The 13,997-nt window shown below is 38.7% G+C and overlaps 2 protein-coding genes across 7 annotated transcripts in view; both read left to right on the plus strand.

The window, feature by feature from the left end:
- LOC111607622 (NACHT, LRR and PYD domains-containing protein 3-like) overlaps positions 1 to 3,046 on the plus strand; it is a 392,536-nt gene extending 389,490 nt beyond the window's left edge. For all 4 annotated transcript variants that reach the window (XM_023329658.1, XM_023329654.1, XM_023329657.1 and 1 more), the window contains 3 exons: positions 1,501 to 1,674; positions 2,212 to 2,364; positions 2,884 to 3,046. In XM_023329658.1, coding sequence (XP_023185426.1) covers positions 1,501 to 1,674; positions 2,212 to 2,364; positions 2,884 to 2,920 — 364 coding nt within the window. In that variant the 3' untranslated portion in view covers positions 2,921 to 3,046. The remainder of the gene's footprint in view (positions 1 to 1,500; positions 1,675 to 2,211; positions 2,365 to 2,883) is intronic.
- Positions 3,047 to 9,756: 6,710 nt separating this feature from the next.
- LOC102232263 (NACHT, LRR and PYD domains-containing protein 14-like) overlaps positions 9,757 to 13,997 on the plus strand; it is a 90,850-nt gene continuing 86,609 nt past the window's right edge. For 2 of the 3 annotated variants that reach the window (XM_023329688.1, XM_023329687.1), the window contains exon 1: positions 9,757 to 9,860. The gene's annotated coding sequence lies outside the window, so the exon portion shown is untranslated. Of the gene's footprint in view, positions 9,861 to 11,467; positions 11,631 to 13,997 lie in introns of all 3 variants that reach the window. The other variant, XM_023329690.1, reaches the window with a different exon arrangement.

Below are 13,997 nucleotides of genomic sequence, written 5' to 3' on the forward strand. Positions count from 1 at the left end.
ATCAACAGTCTGGGAGGTTCAGACCTGAAGGAGCAGCAGGCCCGGTTCTGCTGCTGCTCTGCAGGACGACCAGAACAATCTGAAGCTTTTAGCTGCAGCAGGTTGACGACTGTCCACTTTCTACTTTGTTAAAGCATCAAATCCAGCAGATGAATGGAGACAGAACTGGGAGCATCATGATACTGGTCTGCTCCCAGTTTCCTCTGTGGCAGCATTTAATAACCTGCTGCTGGGAACTATGGTTCTATAGAATATACTACTATTATTAATGATGATGATGATTCTAGATGCTGCAGCAGATATTGGCTAAACAAACCCAGAGATGCCAGAGGTCCACAGCAGGCTGGACTTCCTGCTCTGCTCACTTCATTTCTAACTCACTTCCTGCTTGGTGGAAGATCTCACGGAGCCAAACGGTCTAGTCCAAGTCCGAGCTGTGAGCAGTTCCTCCTCCTCTCCATCATCTCCAGTAGTTTCCTTCATCAGCTCAGTCAGCCTCTTCATCAGCTGCTTCAGCTCCTTTGAGGCTCTGATGCTGCAGCTCCATCAGATGCTGCAGAGAAAACTGAACTTTCCTTCACAGATGATAGAAGATCTTCAACATCTGACTGCAGCTGAAGGTCTGAGGACATGAAGCCTGGACCAGAACCAGAACCAGAACCTGGACTTTAACCAGGACCTGCACAGATTCTCTGTGGGGTCAAACTCAGTAAATTGAAGATCAGATGTTGATCAGATGATGACATCACTGTTATCATATTTAGTCTGTTTATGATCCAGATTGATTTAATTAGAACTGAATTTATTTCTTCTCTAATCACAGACTTGGTGGCTGTTCGCTCCAAAAGGATGAATGTGAAGTTTTGGCCTCGGCTCTGAAGTCCAACCCAGATCTGACTGAACTGGAAATAAGTGACATCACACTGGGAGGTGGAGACTCTGATCTGAAGCCTCTGGTTGAGATCCTGGAGAGTTCAGTCAGTAAAGTGAAGAATCTGAGGTTTGTTTTCTTTATTTATCCAATAAAATCATTCATTGACTCTTGAATCATTAGGTTAATTAATAAGTTAATTTAATATATTTTCTTTTAAAACAATCTGTTTAAATGTCAGAATAAAATCTCTAAAACATTTTACCTTATAAATGAATTATTTTCTTATTTCAGACTTTGAGATTATTGAACTTTGTTTTTCAGTTTTTCTGATTTTAAAATGTTTTTACTGATGAACAAAAAGCTGATTATCAGGAACCAGCAGAAATATCTTCACCTCATCCAGGCTGGTAGAAAACTTTGAGTTTATTTGTTGATCAAATGTTCTGGTTCTGCTGGTTTGGACTCTTTAAACCAGTTTGACTGGATCAGATGTTAGAATCAGTTCATCATGTTTCTTTTACATTCAGGGAAATTAATTTTCTACATTTTTATTATTTATTTGTTCATATTTCAGTTTTAACCTGCATCCTGTTGGCTTCAGCTCACATCTTTTATTCTTTATTCAGGTTGATGGACTGCAGTTTATCAGAGACCAGCTGGACTTCTCTGTTCTCAGCTCTGAAGTCCAACCCGACCCATCTGACAGTACTGAACCTGAGTGGAACCAACCTGGAAGGTTCTGGAGTGAAGGAGCTCTGTGGTTTTCTACAGACTGAAGGCTGCAGACTGGAGACATTGAGGTATTTTAATTCTATAATTATTTATATTTCTGTGAATAATTAGATATAATTGATCATAAATCAAATTAATTTCTTCTGTTCTAATAAATATTTTCTGAGTTTGTTCCTGGACTTGGATCCAGAGTTTAATTTAGTCCCTCTGTGTAACTGAGTTGGACCTGCTGATCTGAGGTCAGAACAGGACAGCATTCGGACCCCCAGTGTGTAGAAATCCCCCTCATGTCAAGCAGGTCAAAGGTCATTCAACCCAGTCTAGAAAAGTGAATTCCTGGAATCTGACAGGAACAAATCAATAATCAATGATTGATGCTTCAACACTTTGATCAGAACCTGGAATGATTTTACTGCCTAAAATCCTCCAACACAACATGACCCAGTACCAGGTTCTGGTTCTGGTTCTGGTTCTGAAGTCAGCAGGTCTTTATTGAAGCAGCAGCTTGTTGGCATTAATATTGATGAGAATCTTTAACTGGTTCTGTTGGACTGGTTAACCTGCATCCTGTTGGCTTCAGCTCACATCTTTTATTCTTTATTCAGTTTGTGGAGCTGCAGTTTGTCAAAGATCAGCTGTGATTATTTGACCTCAACTCTGAAGTCCAACCCGACCCGTCTGACAGAACTGGACCTGGGAGGAAACAACCTGATGGATTCAGATGTTCAGCAGCTGAAGGATCTTGTAAAGAAAGTAAAGTAAGTAAATGTTTGTAGTGAGTCCAGCTGCTCTCAGCATATTGAACTAAACCCAGTTAGCATCAAAGCAAAGATCCAGTGTTCCCAGTAAAGCTGCAGCTTCTCAGTGGGAGGAGAATGGTTCAGGCTTCCTGATTGGACACAGAGACAGCAATCAGCCAATCAGAGGAGCAGCAGCTTGCTGTGTTCCTACGTTTGTGTTGGTGTGAAGATGAGTGTTGTTGCTGTGTCCATGTCTCCAGGAAGTCCAGCTGGACTCCAGCGTCCAGCCGTCCAACATGTCTAGAGACAGTGGTCCTCATCCATCAAACTGTGGCAGCAGCAGATCTGATCTCAGATCTGTTTGTTCTCTCAGTTCAACAGGAAACAACTGATCAGGTTCATCTTGGTCACAGCTCTGAGATCAGTCTGACTGCAGCCTGGAAACCATCTAGTGGATGTGCTGCGTCACTGACTGCTGCTGGAGAGAGACTGGAAACACTCACTGATCTGCTCTCTCCTTCCTTCTTCTCTCTGCAGGATCGATGATTCTGATGATTCTGACTTGTCCGACTGATGATCTGTGTAAAGTAGAAAATGGTCTCTGTGTCCTGCTGATCCTCAGAGGTTGAAGCTGCAGCAGTTTGAGTCTAAAGAGACTCTGACTGGATCATGATGATGACCTCTGACCTCCAAGATTTCCCTCCTGTTTATTTTCTCATGTCTGTCATTTAGTGTCTGATATTGTTTGTCTCTTTGGATCAATAAAGATCCAATTCAAACTGGGCTCCATTTAGAGGCTTCATGGAGTTTTGATCTGAACTGGATTCAACTGGAAAGTTGATCTTTTTTCTCTCTGATTCATTTTCATCCTGGAACCAGAAATGGTCTGAGAATGGAAACATGGGAATCATTTTCAGTTCAGCTTTGAAGCCATGAAAGACACTTCAAACCTCTTTTCTCTGCTGCTTCTTCCTTCTGCTGACATGAAAATGTTCCTCAAAGCTCCACTGCTTGAAGCCGCAGCTTTTGGTGGCAGAGGAGAACTTTTGCTTCCAGAGGACACAGATAAAGATTTACGTACATCCAAGTTATAAAATTGTTCTTTTGTAGGTGTAGCATTTACTGCAATAACATCAATTAAAATATAATTCTTTGACCTGCTAGCGAAAGTGAAAGAAATCTAAAGAAATGTAAAACGTTATTTTAAGAAAGGGGATTTTTCTTTCTTTATTTCCTTAAGACAAGTAATTGCGTATTGCTGTTTGATGTTCCCTTTTAACATGTTGTGAATTTATAGTCTTATACTTCTCATGATCCTATTATCGAAGTCAAATTGTTATTCATGTTTATATTGGCACATCTGCAGCTTCATGCAACTTCCAACCTCACACATGGATCCCCTTCTTCTTTTATTAGTTAATTTAACCAATCACGTCTTACACAAACTCCTCCCACATCCAGGAACCTCCCTGTTAGTGACTGCGGAGATCCCCTTCTTTTATTAGTCAGTGTATTACTGAAATGCTGAATTTTGTATTCAGAACAGGTCATAATGGAAAGATTTCTTCTCTTTCCTTACTGTAATTTCCAAACACCACAGCACTTGCAGCTTCTCTGCAGGTCAATGTTTTGGAAGCCAATAGATTCATTTGAAATCTCCATTACGTGGGAGGCACGCTTTGCAGTTGTTGCAGTATCAATCATGTTGTCTGCTCCTGAGATTGTGCTTTTAAACATCATCAGCTTTCCCGTGGGGGAGGGGAGAAATGAAGCTGTTTTTGACTTTACTTCCTCAGAGCCTGTCCTCGGAATCTGAAATATCGCTTGTTTGTGCAAGGAAGACAAAGAGCAGGAAGGAGACAAAGAGCAGAGAGTACCGCTCAACTTGGTGGGAGTTGTGTGATATTGATTTGCCATTATGGTGCAGGTTGACCCTGACGCTGCACTTGAAGTGTATTTATGCTACCAAGAAAAAGGCACTTTAAAGCTAGTCAAATATCAGAAGTATTTTTTAATTACTTTTCAGATTTGGTATCCTCCTTGTATGCATTTGTTTATTGAAAATTGGAATATAATAACTATTAAATTCTTTATTGCCTTCTTAGAAGTCCGGTCTACAATATGAAGATGCTAAAATTCAGTGGCCTACTTTTAAATTTGTATGATCTCAGAGGACAATTTTCTTTGGTTGAAAACACCGAAACAAACAAACAAACAATTAACTAGTTAATGCCACCGAGTTAGAGGATACTTGAATGAATAGTTTTCATTAAACAGTGCAGATTTTGAGTTTTAAGAGCAAGCAGTTGAGAGTAGTGACACATTTTGTCTGACTCTTATTTGCAGGCATGGAGGTTTAAGTGCTGCCAGTGGCTGGATTGGCATTACTTATAGGATCCCAGAGCTGCCACAAATGTGTGACATTTGTGTTGGATGATGGTCTCAGCTCAACATATTTTTAAGACGGAGAGCAACAGTGTTGTCTTTAAATCATGGACTCATTTTTTATTAATAGAGTAAACCAAAGCAAAATATATGTTTTTATATTCCCTTCATGTCATGTCCAGGTTGGTCTAATCGGGTTAAATGCACTGTTGGTTCTGGAGCCTCATGTACCTTTTGACAATACTATGTCTGTTTGGGGTTTAGGTCAGATGAGTTTGAAGATCAGACCAGCACATTAACACACCATGACCAGAGGACTAACTTTTTGTATATTTGCCAGTATAGATAGGTTCCAAGTCCTGTGAAATTAGCATTTCAATTACACTTGTCAACAGAAGAAAGCATTTAGTGCTATGAGGTTTCTTGGTTGATGGCTGTGTGTACCATGTTGATTGTAGACTTGAGAAAAATCAGTGGCACAAGTTGATGACATGACAACCCATCCCATCACTGGACTTTAGGTAATGTGGATTCTATCTCTACACTCTGTCTCCAGACTCTGGGATCTTGGTTTCCAAATTAAAGGTTGTTTATTCAAAGTGGCTTCTTGATGAATATTAGATGACCTTGCCAAGACCCAAGAAAAACATTGACATTCTTGTTGATTTTTCATAACTTTTGTGCATGGTGCTAGCTTTGTGGGGTTATAAGGAGAACTTTAGCATGTTTTGCTGCCGGGGCCGCCCCCTTAATTCCAACCTGCTAACAGACTCGCCTCTGTGACTGTGTCTCGGTTGACTGTTTGATTATCTCAGTTCACCCGGAGGTGTTTCACAAATGATATTGATGTACAAAGAAAGCCTCCATTGAACGTGTTGTGTCAAAGGGATTTGTGTCTTGTGTGGATAACCCTGTAATGCAGTATGCCTTATTCTATTACAGATGAAACATTCGGTTTTAGTATTTTTCTTTCAAGTAGAATCATTTAAAGTGCTAGCACAAACAAGTTAGGTGTTTCCAGCAATCACAAAGAGGCTGAGGAATAATTGAGAACTAAAAGGAATGGGTACTAAATATATTTTTAAGGAAATGCAGTTCATATTTTATCACATACCTATCTGTGACTGCCTTCTTTTCAGATTAGGGGTCTCAAACTCCAGATTGATTCTGATTTGTGCCCTAAAAACTTGACACCACCATGTTTCACTGACGGTGTGATACAAGATGCAGCCCAACTGGAACCCTACCAAACAGGGTTCCAGTTGGGCAGTGTTAAGGAAAATGATTATTTTAGTGCTAAAAATACACTTAATCTTACAACATGTGTAAAGGTATATTAAGCACTCTTATTTGAAAAACAGGCTTTGTGTGACCCTTCGAGAGAGGCCCGAAGGAGACAAGCAGACGCCTTCCACTGTCTGTTTAAGAGCACACAAAAGCCATAAAATTAGCATCTCCATGGAAACGGCGCTGGAATGTGTGGGATAGACGTTAGAGTTATCTGTGAAATCTCAAAACAGGGACTTCTCCGCCCGAGATCGCCCGTGTCGGATACAGATGAGCACGAAGTGGTCCGCCCTTTTACTTAGATAAAAACCAGACATCTGAGCTGTAATGAGGGGAGTTTCCAAGTTTCTTTGGGGGCCAAACAGGTCTCTGAGTGGTCGAACAACAGAATGCCTTCTTTGCATATATTAAATAGGGAAACACCTCTTTAGTTTAAAATTCCAGGTCAGCACGCCGAGAGAGAGAGTTTTTTCCATCTTTTCTCCACGTGGGCGCCTTTGTCTGTCTCTGTGTTTCGTGTGTGTCTGTTTCCCCTTGTCTGTTGTTATTTTGTGATAAAATGTATATCTCTGTACCTCTGCAGCTTTGTTAACTGATTCATGCGTTGCTTTGTATGAATTAAACTCTGTGATCTGTGACGTCAACACGCCTTGTTGTGGGTTGTTTTACAGCTGCCCCGCTGCTCGCCGAGATGACCCGGCTTTTAAGGAAGATATGAGCCAAACGTTTTGTTCAAAGTTAATAATAAATATTTCTTCCTTTACAGGCGTTAGAGTCAGGTGGCTTAAATGAAGTGAGGTCTGCTACGTGATCACTAAGGATTAGAACAAGCAGAAACTATTATTAGTGGTTTATTGTGTTGCTGAGCAGAAACTTGGTGCAGCTTTGGCTATTTTATAAAATTCTTTATACATAAAACTGAATCTGATAAACTTGAAAATCTATATTAATTTAATGAAATAGTAATGGAAAAAAATCCTGAAATCCAGGATCCTGAATCCTGAAAAGACATAAATAATCTTTAAACTAAAATGTGAACTGGTTGTTTGCAAACATTTATTTCCTGGTAGTGATGATCAGACAGGATTCTTGTTATGTCAACAGGTGACCACACCTCTGCTGTGGAAAACTTTGTCTTTTTCAATTATGTGACTCTGACTCCACAGCTGTCTCATTTGCTGACTTATACATAGCAGATGAAATATGATGTGTCTTTAATGTAGCAAATATTAAAGAGGCAAAACCTTTTCAGTGTCTGGTTGGGGCAGTTGGTGAGTAGAGAGACCATCGATGTAACTGGATTTGATCAAATGTGGCTTAAAGCTGAGATGCTGATGTTTGGATAAAAATATATATTCTCTCTGAATAGAAATAGTTTGGTTTCTGCCAGTTCTGTAAAGATATAAGAAATAAAGCAAATATTTCTTTTATAATGGACAATAATTTAATTTTACTAATTGTTGCTGTCAGAGCCATGGTTTAAATTTTAACAAACTTTAGCTCAACATTTAAGACACAGAAACTCAAAATAAACACAGTAAAACACAGATCACGCCAGTTTATGCTGCGATGATCAGGTGAATTTTTTAATAGAAACAATGAGCTGCTAAAAGGTTCAGAGTTTTAAATAAAAGATACAGAAAAGATCAAAACAAGCTAATAATTAAAAAAGATAATCTGGAATAAAACTCTTAAGTAAATGCAAATAAAAATGTTTTTTTAGCGCTGATTCAAAAATACTTGAGATTTGGGGCAGATCTACAATTGTAAGTTAATTTATAACATTAAAATAACCAGGATTATTAGTAAAATCACACAGTAAACTAGAGACACAGAAAACACACAATGTTATATTGCAGATGTAATAGTTTAGTGTGTATTAATATGAACACAACTTCTGCTAGCAGGAGAAACATTTTACTCTCTGAAACAGAACATTGCAACGACAGGAACTTGAAAAATGTTCCATATTCTTGTACTTTTAGAAATTTATCAAGAATCTTTAGTTCTGAGTAATTATTGGAGTCTTTGTCTATTTTATGGACATTAAAATGTTTCTTGTTTTACTGAGATTTTATCTCAAGAAACAAAACGAGAAAAATATTGATGTTAAAACTCCATTTCCCATGATGCATCTGACAATAGAGGGAAAAGTATTCAAGTTTCAACGTGGAGCCGGCCCATGTAACAAGCAACTGTGACTGCTTAGGGTCCATCTGCTGTTAGCACTGATGTTATCATGTCTGTCTGAAATGAGATCTAAGCTCAGACGTTTATTATTTATTAACATATTCATAAATCTATTGTCTCAACCTGCTTCTTGCTGCTGTAAAGTATTTCAGTAGCAGCAGTTACTGGCTGATGACCTCATGTTGTTCATCAACAGTTTCTACTTTAACTACATCTGTTAGTTACTTTATTTCTCTGTTGTTTAAATAAAAAGCTCATTAATTCATGACAATCATCTAAAAGCTCCACTAACAGAAACTGATTGTTTCATTTCTGTTTGATGTAACCAGAGTTTGGAGCTGAAGGTCCGACTGCAGACAGCCGACACACTTCATGTTGTTTCTGTAAAACCACCTGGTCCCTGTAAAGGTGATCACAGTCAAAACAAGTTTTTACACCGAGATCGAATCTTTGGAGGGAAAGAAAACTAAACAAAATGGCCGCTGTTAAACTTTTACACAGTGATTATCATTTTTAGATATTATTTTGTCTCCTAATCTTTCTACTCCACTTCAGTAACGATGACTCCTCCCCAGTTTGCTTCTGAAGTAAAGGTTAAAGAAATGGTTTAACTGGTTTAACTGGTGGAGGTGGATGAAGGCTGGTCTTCTTAAGAACAGCCTGGAGGCTGCAGAGCTGACAGGCATCAGCTGTCAGGTTCAATCTGTACAATCTGAACTATTCTCCCTGCACTGAACCAGATTCTGTCACGCACAGTGAGCATTTAGTCTGCATTAAATGTTGAGGCAATGATTTTCTCCCATAAATAATATTATATTACCAATTGTTTGACGGGACCCAACAGTAGAGAACTGACTAGTTTAGGTTTTATTTTCCAGCTATATTTCTCTGTGCCGACCATCAACTCCTGGTTCATCTGTGTGACAAATGAACCCAAACTGAGGAACGAGGAAACATTCCTGCACAGCAGAGACAGAAACTCAGAAACATCTTCCAGTAAACAGAAAGTTAAAACCTGTTTGGAACTCAGCAGGTTTTTAACTTTTTGTTGGAAACGTTTGAGACAAACCAGTTATAAAACTTAAAGCCTCCAGGCTAAAAGAGGCCAAAGCTTAAAAAACTTTCTGTTCAGGAATGAAGGAGGGAGGATCAGGTGAGAATCATCATGGAAAGTTTCCTTCATATCAACATTAAACATGATTACATTAAATAAATTAATAAAAATCCCTGTTTAATGAACAATCAACCACATATTTTTAGGTTTCTGTATTTTCAGTCAGAGTGAGAGTTCCTGTCCCAAAGAGGATCTTTGCTGCAGCAGCACCAACCATCTGATCAGGCTGGCTGGTGTTCATTCCTCTCTGGACTCCATCTATGGACCGGATCATTCTCCAGAACCCAACAACCCGTCCCTGATCAGAACCAGCAGCTGAGCCTCCCTCCATGTTTTCACCTCATCTTTCTACTGGATCCCACTGAACTCGCCTCTCTCCTCTTCAGACGCTCAGAACCTAACAGGTGACCACACCTGTGCTGTGAGAGGGGGCGGAGCCTCAGGTGGGTCGGGTTCAAGTTCTGCAGAATCAGGTCCGGTTTTCCAGTCGCTCCGACTCGGTTTGTGTGAACAGAAGGAGAAGCAAAGATCTGATCAGGTGAGTTTTAACTCCACATTCTTCTGGTTTCCAGTCCTGACTGGGTTTTCTCTCTTTGAGCTGCTGGACAGAACCAGAACTGGGCCTGGTTCTGGTTCTGGTTCTGTTTATGATGCAGAGCTGCAGCACCTGGTTTCAATCAGGAACTCTGGTTTTCTCTGAGTTTTCATCTGTAACCCAGACAACAAGCTGAGTTTGCTCCCAGTTTCATAGTGGAGTCAAACTGGTACCAGTAGGTTCTGAGTGTTTGTGGCCCGGCTGAGATATCTGGGTTCCTGGTTGGTGGATGGAAAATATTTCAATATGAAGTCAATAATTTATTGATCAGAGAGGATTTCTCTGGGCTTTTATCAGTAGAAAATCCAGATTGAATCAGTCTGTGGTGACAGAGGACAGCTGATCACATTTCAATCAATTATTGATCAATAATAAGTGATTATGGTGAAATAACAACACAGCGCCCCCTAGAGTATGTAAAAACATCTGCCCCACCCACTGCTGTTATTTAAATCTATGTAACTGAGTTAAAACATCAAACCATCAGAACCGATAAAAATGACTATTGGACCCGATTTACACACCCAGCAGGAAGTCGGCCATTTTGGATCAAATATGTCGAGTTTTTATTATTTTATTTAAAAAGCATTTTGACTTTATAAAAAAGAAAAATGATTAAAAATGTCATATTTGTCCTGGAGAGCTCAGAGGTTAAAGCAGAAGAAAACTGTCCTCCAGTCTGACCGTCGCTCATTTTCTCTCATTTGGATTTTTAAATGATTGTTTATTAGAAAATCACAAATCTGCTAAATTATTGGTTGAATCAGACTAATTTCTAATAATCTATACAACTGTTAACACTTAAAAATAAACCTGTTTATGTATTTTATGTTTCAATCACTTAATACAGTCAATGACAGTAATAAATGTGTTGTTGTTTTTAAACTGTTTAAGTTTTAAACATTTTATTTTTTTATTTTGATGAATTAAAGAAATCTACTTCTCCCCACAAATGTGAATATTTAGAGGGGTTTTTTTTAACTATTTTTGTTTTAGTGATAAATATTTGAGTTTGTTCATGTAATATAAATTAACTTAGAGGTTTTTTAGAAACATTGAAGCTTTTCCTTTTTAGGTTGGTGGCGGGAGTTTGACCTTTGACCCTAGTGGTTCGGTTGTTTCTCTTCTCTGTAGCGAACCTGATTGTGCAAAGAAACAAAATGGCGCCATCTAGTGTTGCTCCAACATGATGAACGAACTGAGACGGCAGTTTTTTACGTCTTTAAACAGTTTTTCTATTATATAGTAAGTTTTATATTTGCTTTAATAAATGACATAATTGGATAATTTATCTAAACTTTTAAAGCAGAAACTAAACTTAAAGTCTGACTTTAAATCCAAAACCATATGAAACTATTTACACCCTTTAAACATCATCATATTTTCATTTCCCCGTTAACCTGATATTTATGTGACCAAAACAAAGTGATATATAAATTATATTATATTAGTATTATATGAGCTGTTGCATCATTGTGACGTGGAAGAAAACTGATTAATAGTTTTCATATTTTCAACCAAATTATTCATCAATCTTCCTGTCAGTCCAGGCTGCAGGTGGTTCAGTTGTTGGAAGCTGATCAAGCTGTAAAGAAGCAACAGCGCCCTCTGGAGGAACAACAATCTAATGACATCAGAACCTGGTGGATCAAAGCATCAGAAATCCACTTCCTGTGGTTCTTGATTCGTCATATTCAGCTTGTTGATCTTGAGGTAAAAAGTTTGGAACCAGGATCTCAGTTTCAGGCTAAGTTAACTCAGAGTTTACAGAAGCAGAGTTTGTTGAATCTTCCTTAAGAATAGTGATTATTTTCAGAACCCAAACATGAGAATCATTGACTTTGAATGTTTATGTTCTGAGCTAAATCAGTCCTGAGAGATGATGTCTGCTGTAATCAGCTCTGAAGATGAACTAGTTATCAGGAATCTCAATCTGTCCCAACATCCAGTGGAACCAAAGAATCTCAGATTACATGATGGTGTTTGGTGGATGAATATTGATCTTATTGAGTCATATTACAATCAGCTGTCCTCTCTGTACAGCAGGTAGAGATGTTCATATATTATTCCTCTCATTATTGTCAGACTTCAGAGACAGTTTGTTTTCTGTTTTCATGAAGGTCTGATTGTTCCACTGAGGAGTGGAGGAATATTTCAGGCTTCAGCAGCGTCTCAGATTAATCCCCAATCTGATTCTTCAGACTGAGAAACCTCAACATTTTGATAACTTTTAATCCTCCAAGGTTTATAAGCAGAGGTGTGACCAAGTCACTGTTTTGCAAGCCTCAAGTAAGTCTCAAGTCTTTGTCCTCAAGTCCGAGTCAAGTCTCAAGTAAAGACAGGCAAAAGTCGAGTCAAGTCTCAAGTCAAGAACCTTTAATTTCAAGTCATTTCGAGTCGTTTTTATTTTATTTTTTTTATAATTTGCAATTATACATAAAATTCAAATAATAGACCATTTGTTCGTTTTAAAATATGTATTTATCTCAAATGATAGAACATGTGTAGCTGAACACAAAGTATAAAAAACATTTTTAAATTGGACCACTTTATTGCCCAGTTCTGTTAAACTTGATATTCAATAAAAAAAGACGAAAATGCTGACATTTCCACAGCACAATACAAAGAACCATAACAGCAGTTTTTTCCTCTTTTCTCTGACCTGTCAAAACAATATATTGTCAATATAATTTCCCAACGTAGATGTCTTCAAATACACCAACCATCCTTAGATGATACTAGACCCGGCTCATCATCATGATGGGACAGAGAGACTCTGTTCCCTGTGTTCAGGTCCAGAATCTGCTTTCTGTTCCGGAGCCCCGCTCACTATCCACCGGCTTCCTGAGCTAACACGGTGCACATTATTTGTGGAGGCATTTGAAGGACCGGATTTATGGTAAATAATCACCAATTTAACCCGGAGTACACATGCTAACACGAAGTTAGCTAAAGTCAACTATTTTACAGCAAAAGAAAAGTGCCACCTACCGATCTCTGTGAAGCTTCAAATGCCGGACAAAGCTGGACGTCGTGGCATCTCCATCCGATATTCTCTTCTTGCATGTTTTACAAGTTGCAGTTCGTTTTTTAGTCGAAAGTTCATAACCTACGTAGCCAAAAGAAATTACTCGCGGAAGCATATTCGAGCGGTTATTTCGTTCCCTGAGCTCTGCAGCTTTGCCGCGTTTTTTTAAACGTCCAAATCCTGTTAATTTGATTGGTTGTGCTGCAGCTACGTACACATACATACATAAGGAGAGAGGAAAACCATAGTGACGGTCTGCGCATATTGATACGGAATGAGTGACATTAATTAATGACGCCACTTTATAAATAACGTGTTTTAAATTTTAAGACTTTGAGTAAAAAATATCAAGTCTTTTCAAGTAAACAGCTTCAAGTCGAGTCAAGTCCCAAGTCAATGGCATGAAAGTCAAAGTCAAGTCCGAGTCTTTGAGCATTTTTTCAAGTCAAGTCTCAAGTCGTGATTTTAACGACTCGAGTCTGACTCGAGTCCAAGTCATGTGACTCGAGTCCCCACCTCTGTTTATAGGCATACCAACTGTATAAAGATGAGATAAGATAAATCTTTATTGTCATTGTCACAAGAACAACGAAATTTAAAAAGTGCCATCAGTCAGTGCATATGCTTAAAAACAAAAAATAACTGTCTCACAATTCACACACAATGTAAGAAATAACAAATAACTGGTAAAAAAAAAACAACAACAACAAACAAACAAACAAAAAAAACAAACAAACTAATAAATAAGAACAGCCACATTCTCACATACATCATTCATGATGATTAATGGTTGTTTTTGATTGCATTTAGTTTTGTTATTGCTGTCGGGTAGAAACTGTCTCTGAGACGGTTGGTTCTGGTTCTGGTTGCTCTGTATCTTCTGCCTGAAGGCAGCAGTGTGAACAGAGAAGGTCCGGGGTGAGAAGTGTCCTTTGTGATGTGTTGTGCTTTTCTTAGACAGCGGTCGCTGTGCAGGTCCTCCAGTGAGGGGAGAGGGCAGCCAATGATTTTTTGGGCTGTATTCACAACCCTTTGGAGAGCTTTCCTTTGAG

Source organism: Xiphophorus maculatus, chromosome 24, assembly GCF_002775205.1.
Source record: "Xiphophorus maculatus strain JP 163 A chromosome 24, X_maculatus-5.0-male, whole genome shotgun sequence".
Taxonomy (NCBI): Eukaryota; Metazoa; Chordata; class Actinopteri; order Cyprinodontiformes; family Poeciliidae; genus Xiphophorus; species Xiphophorus maculatus.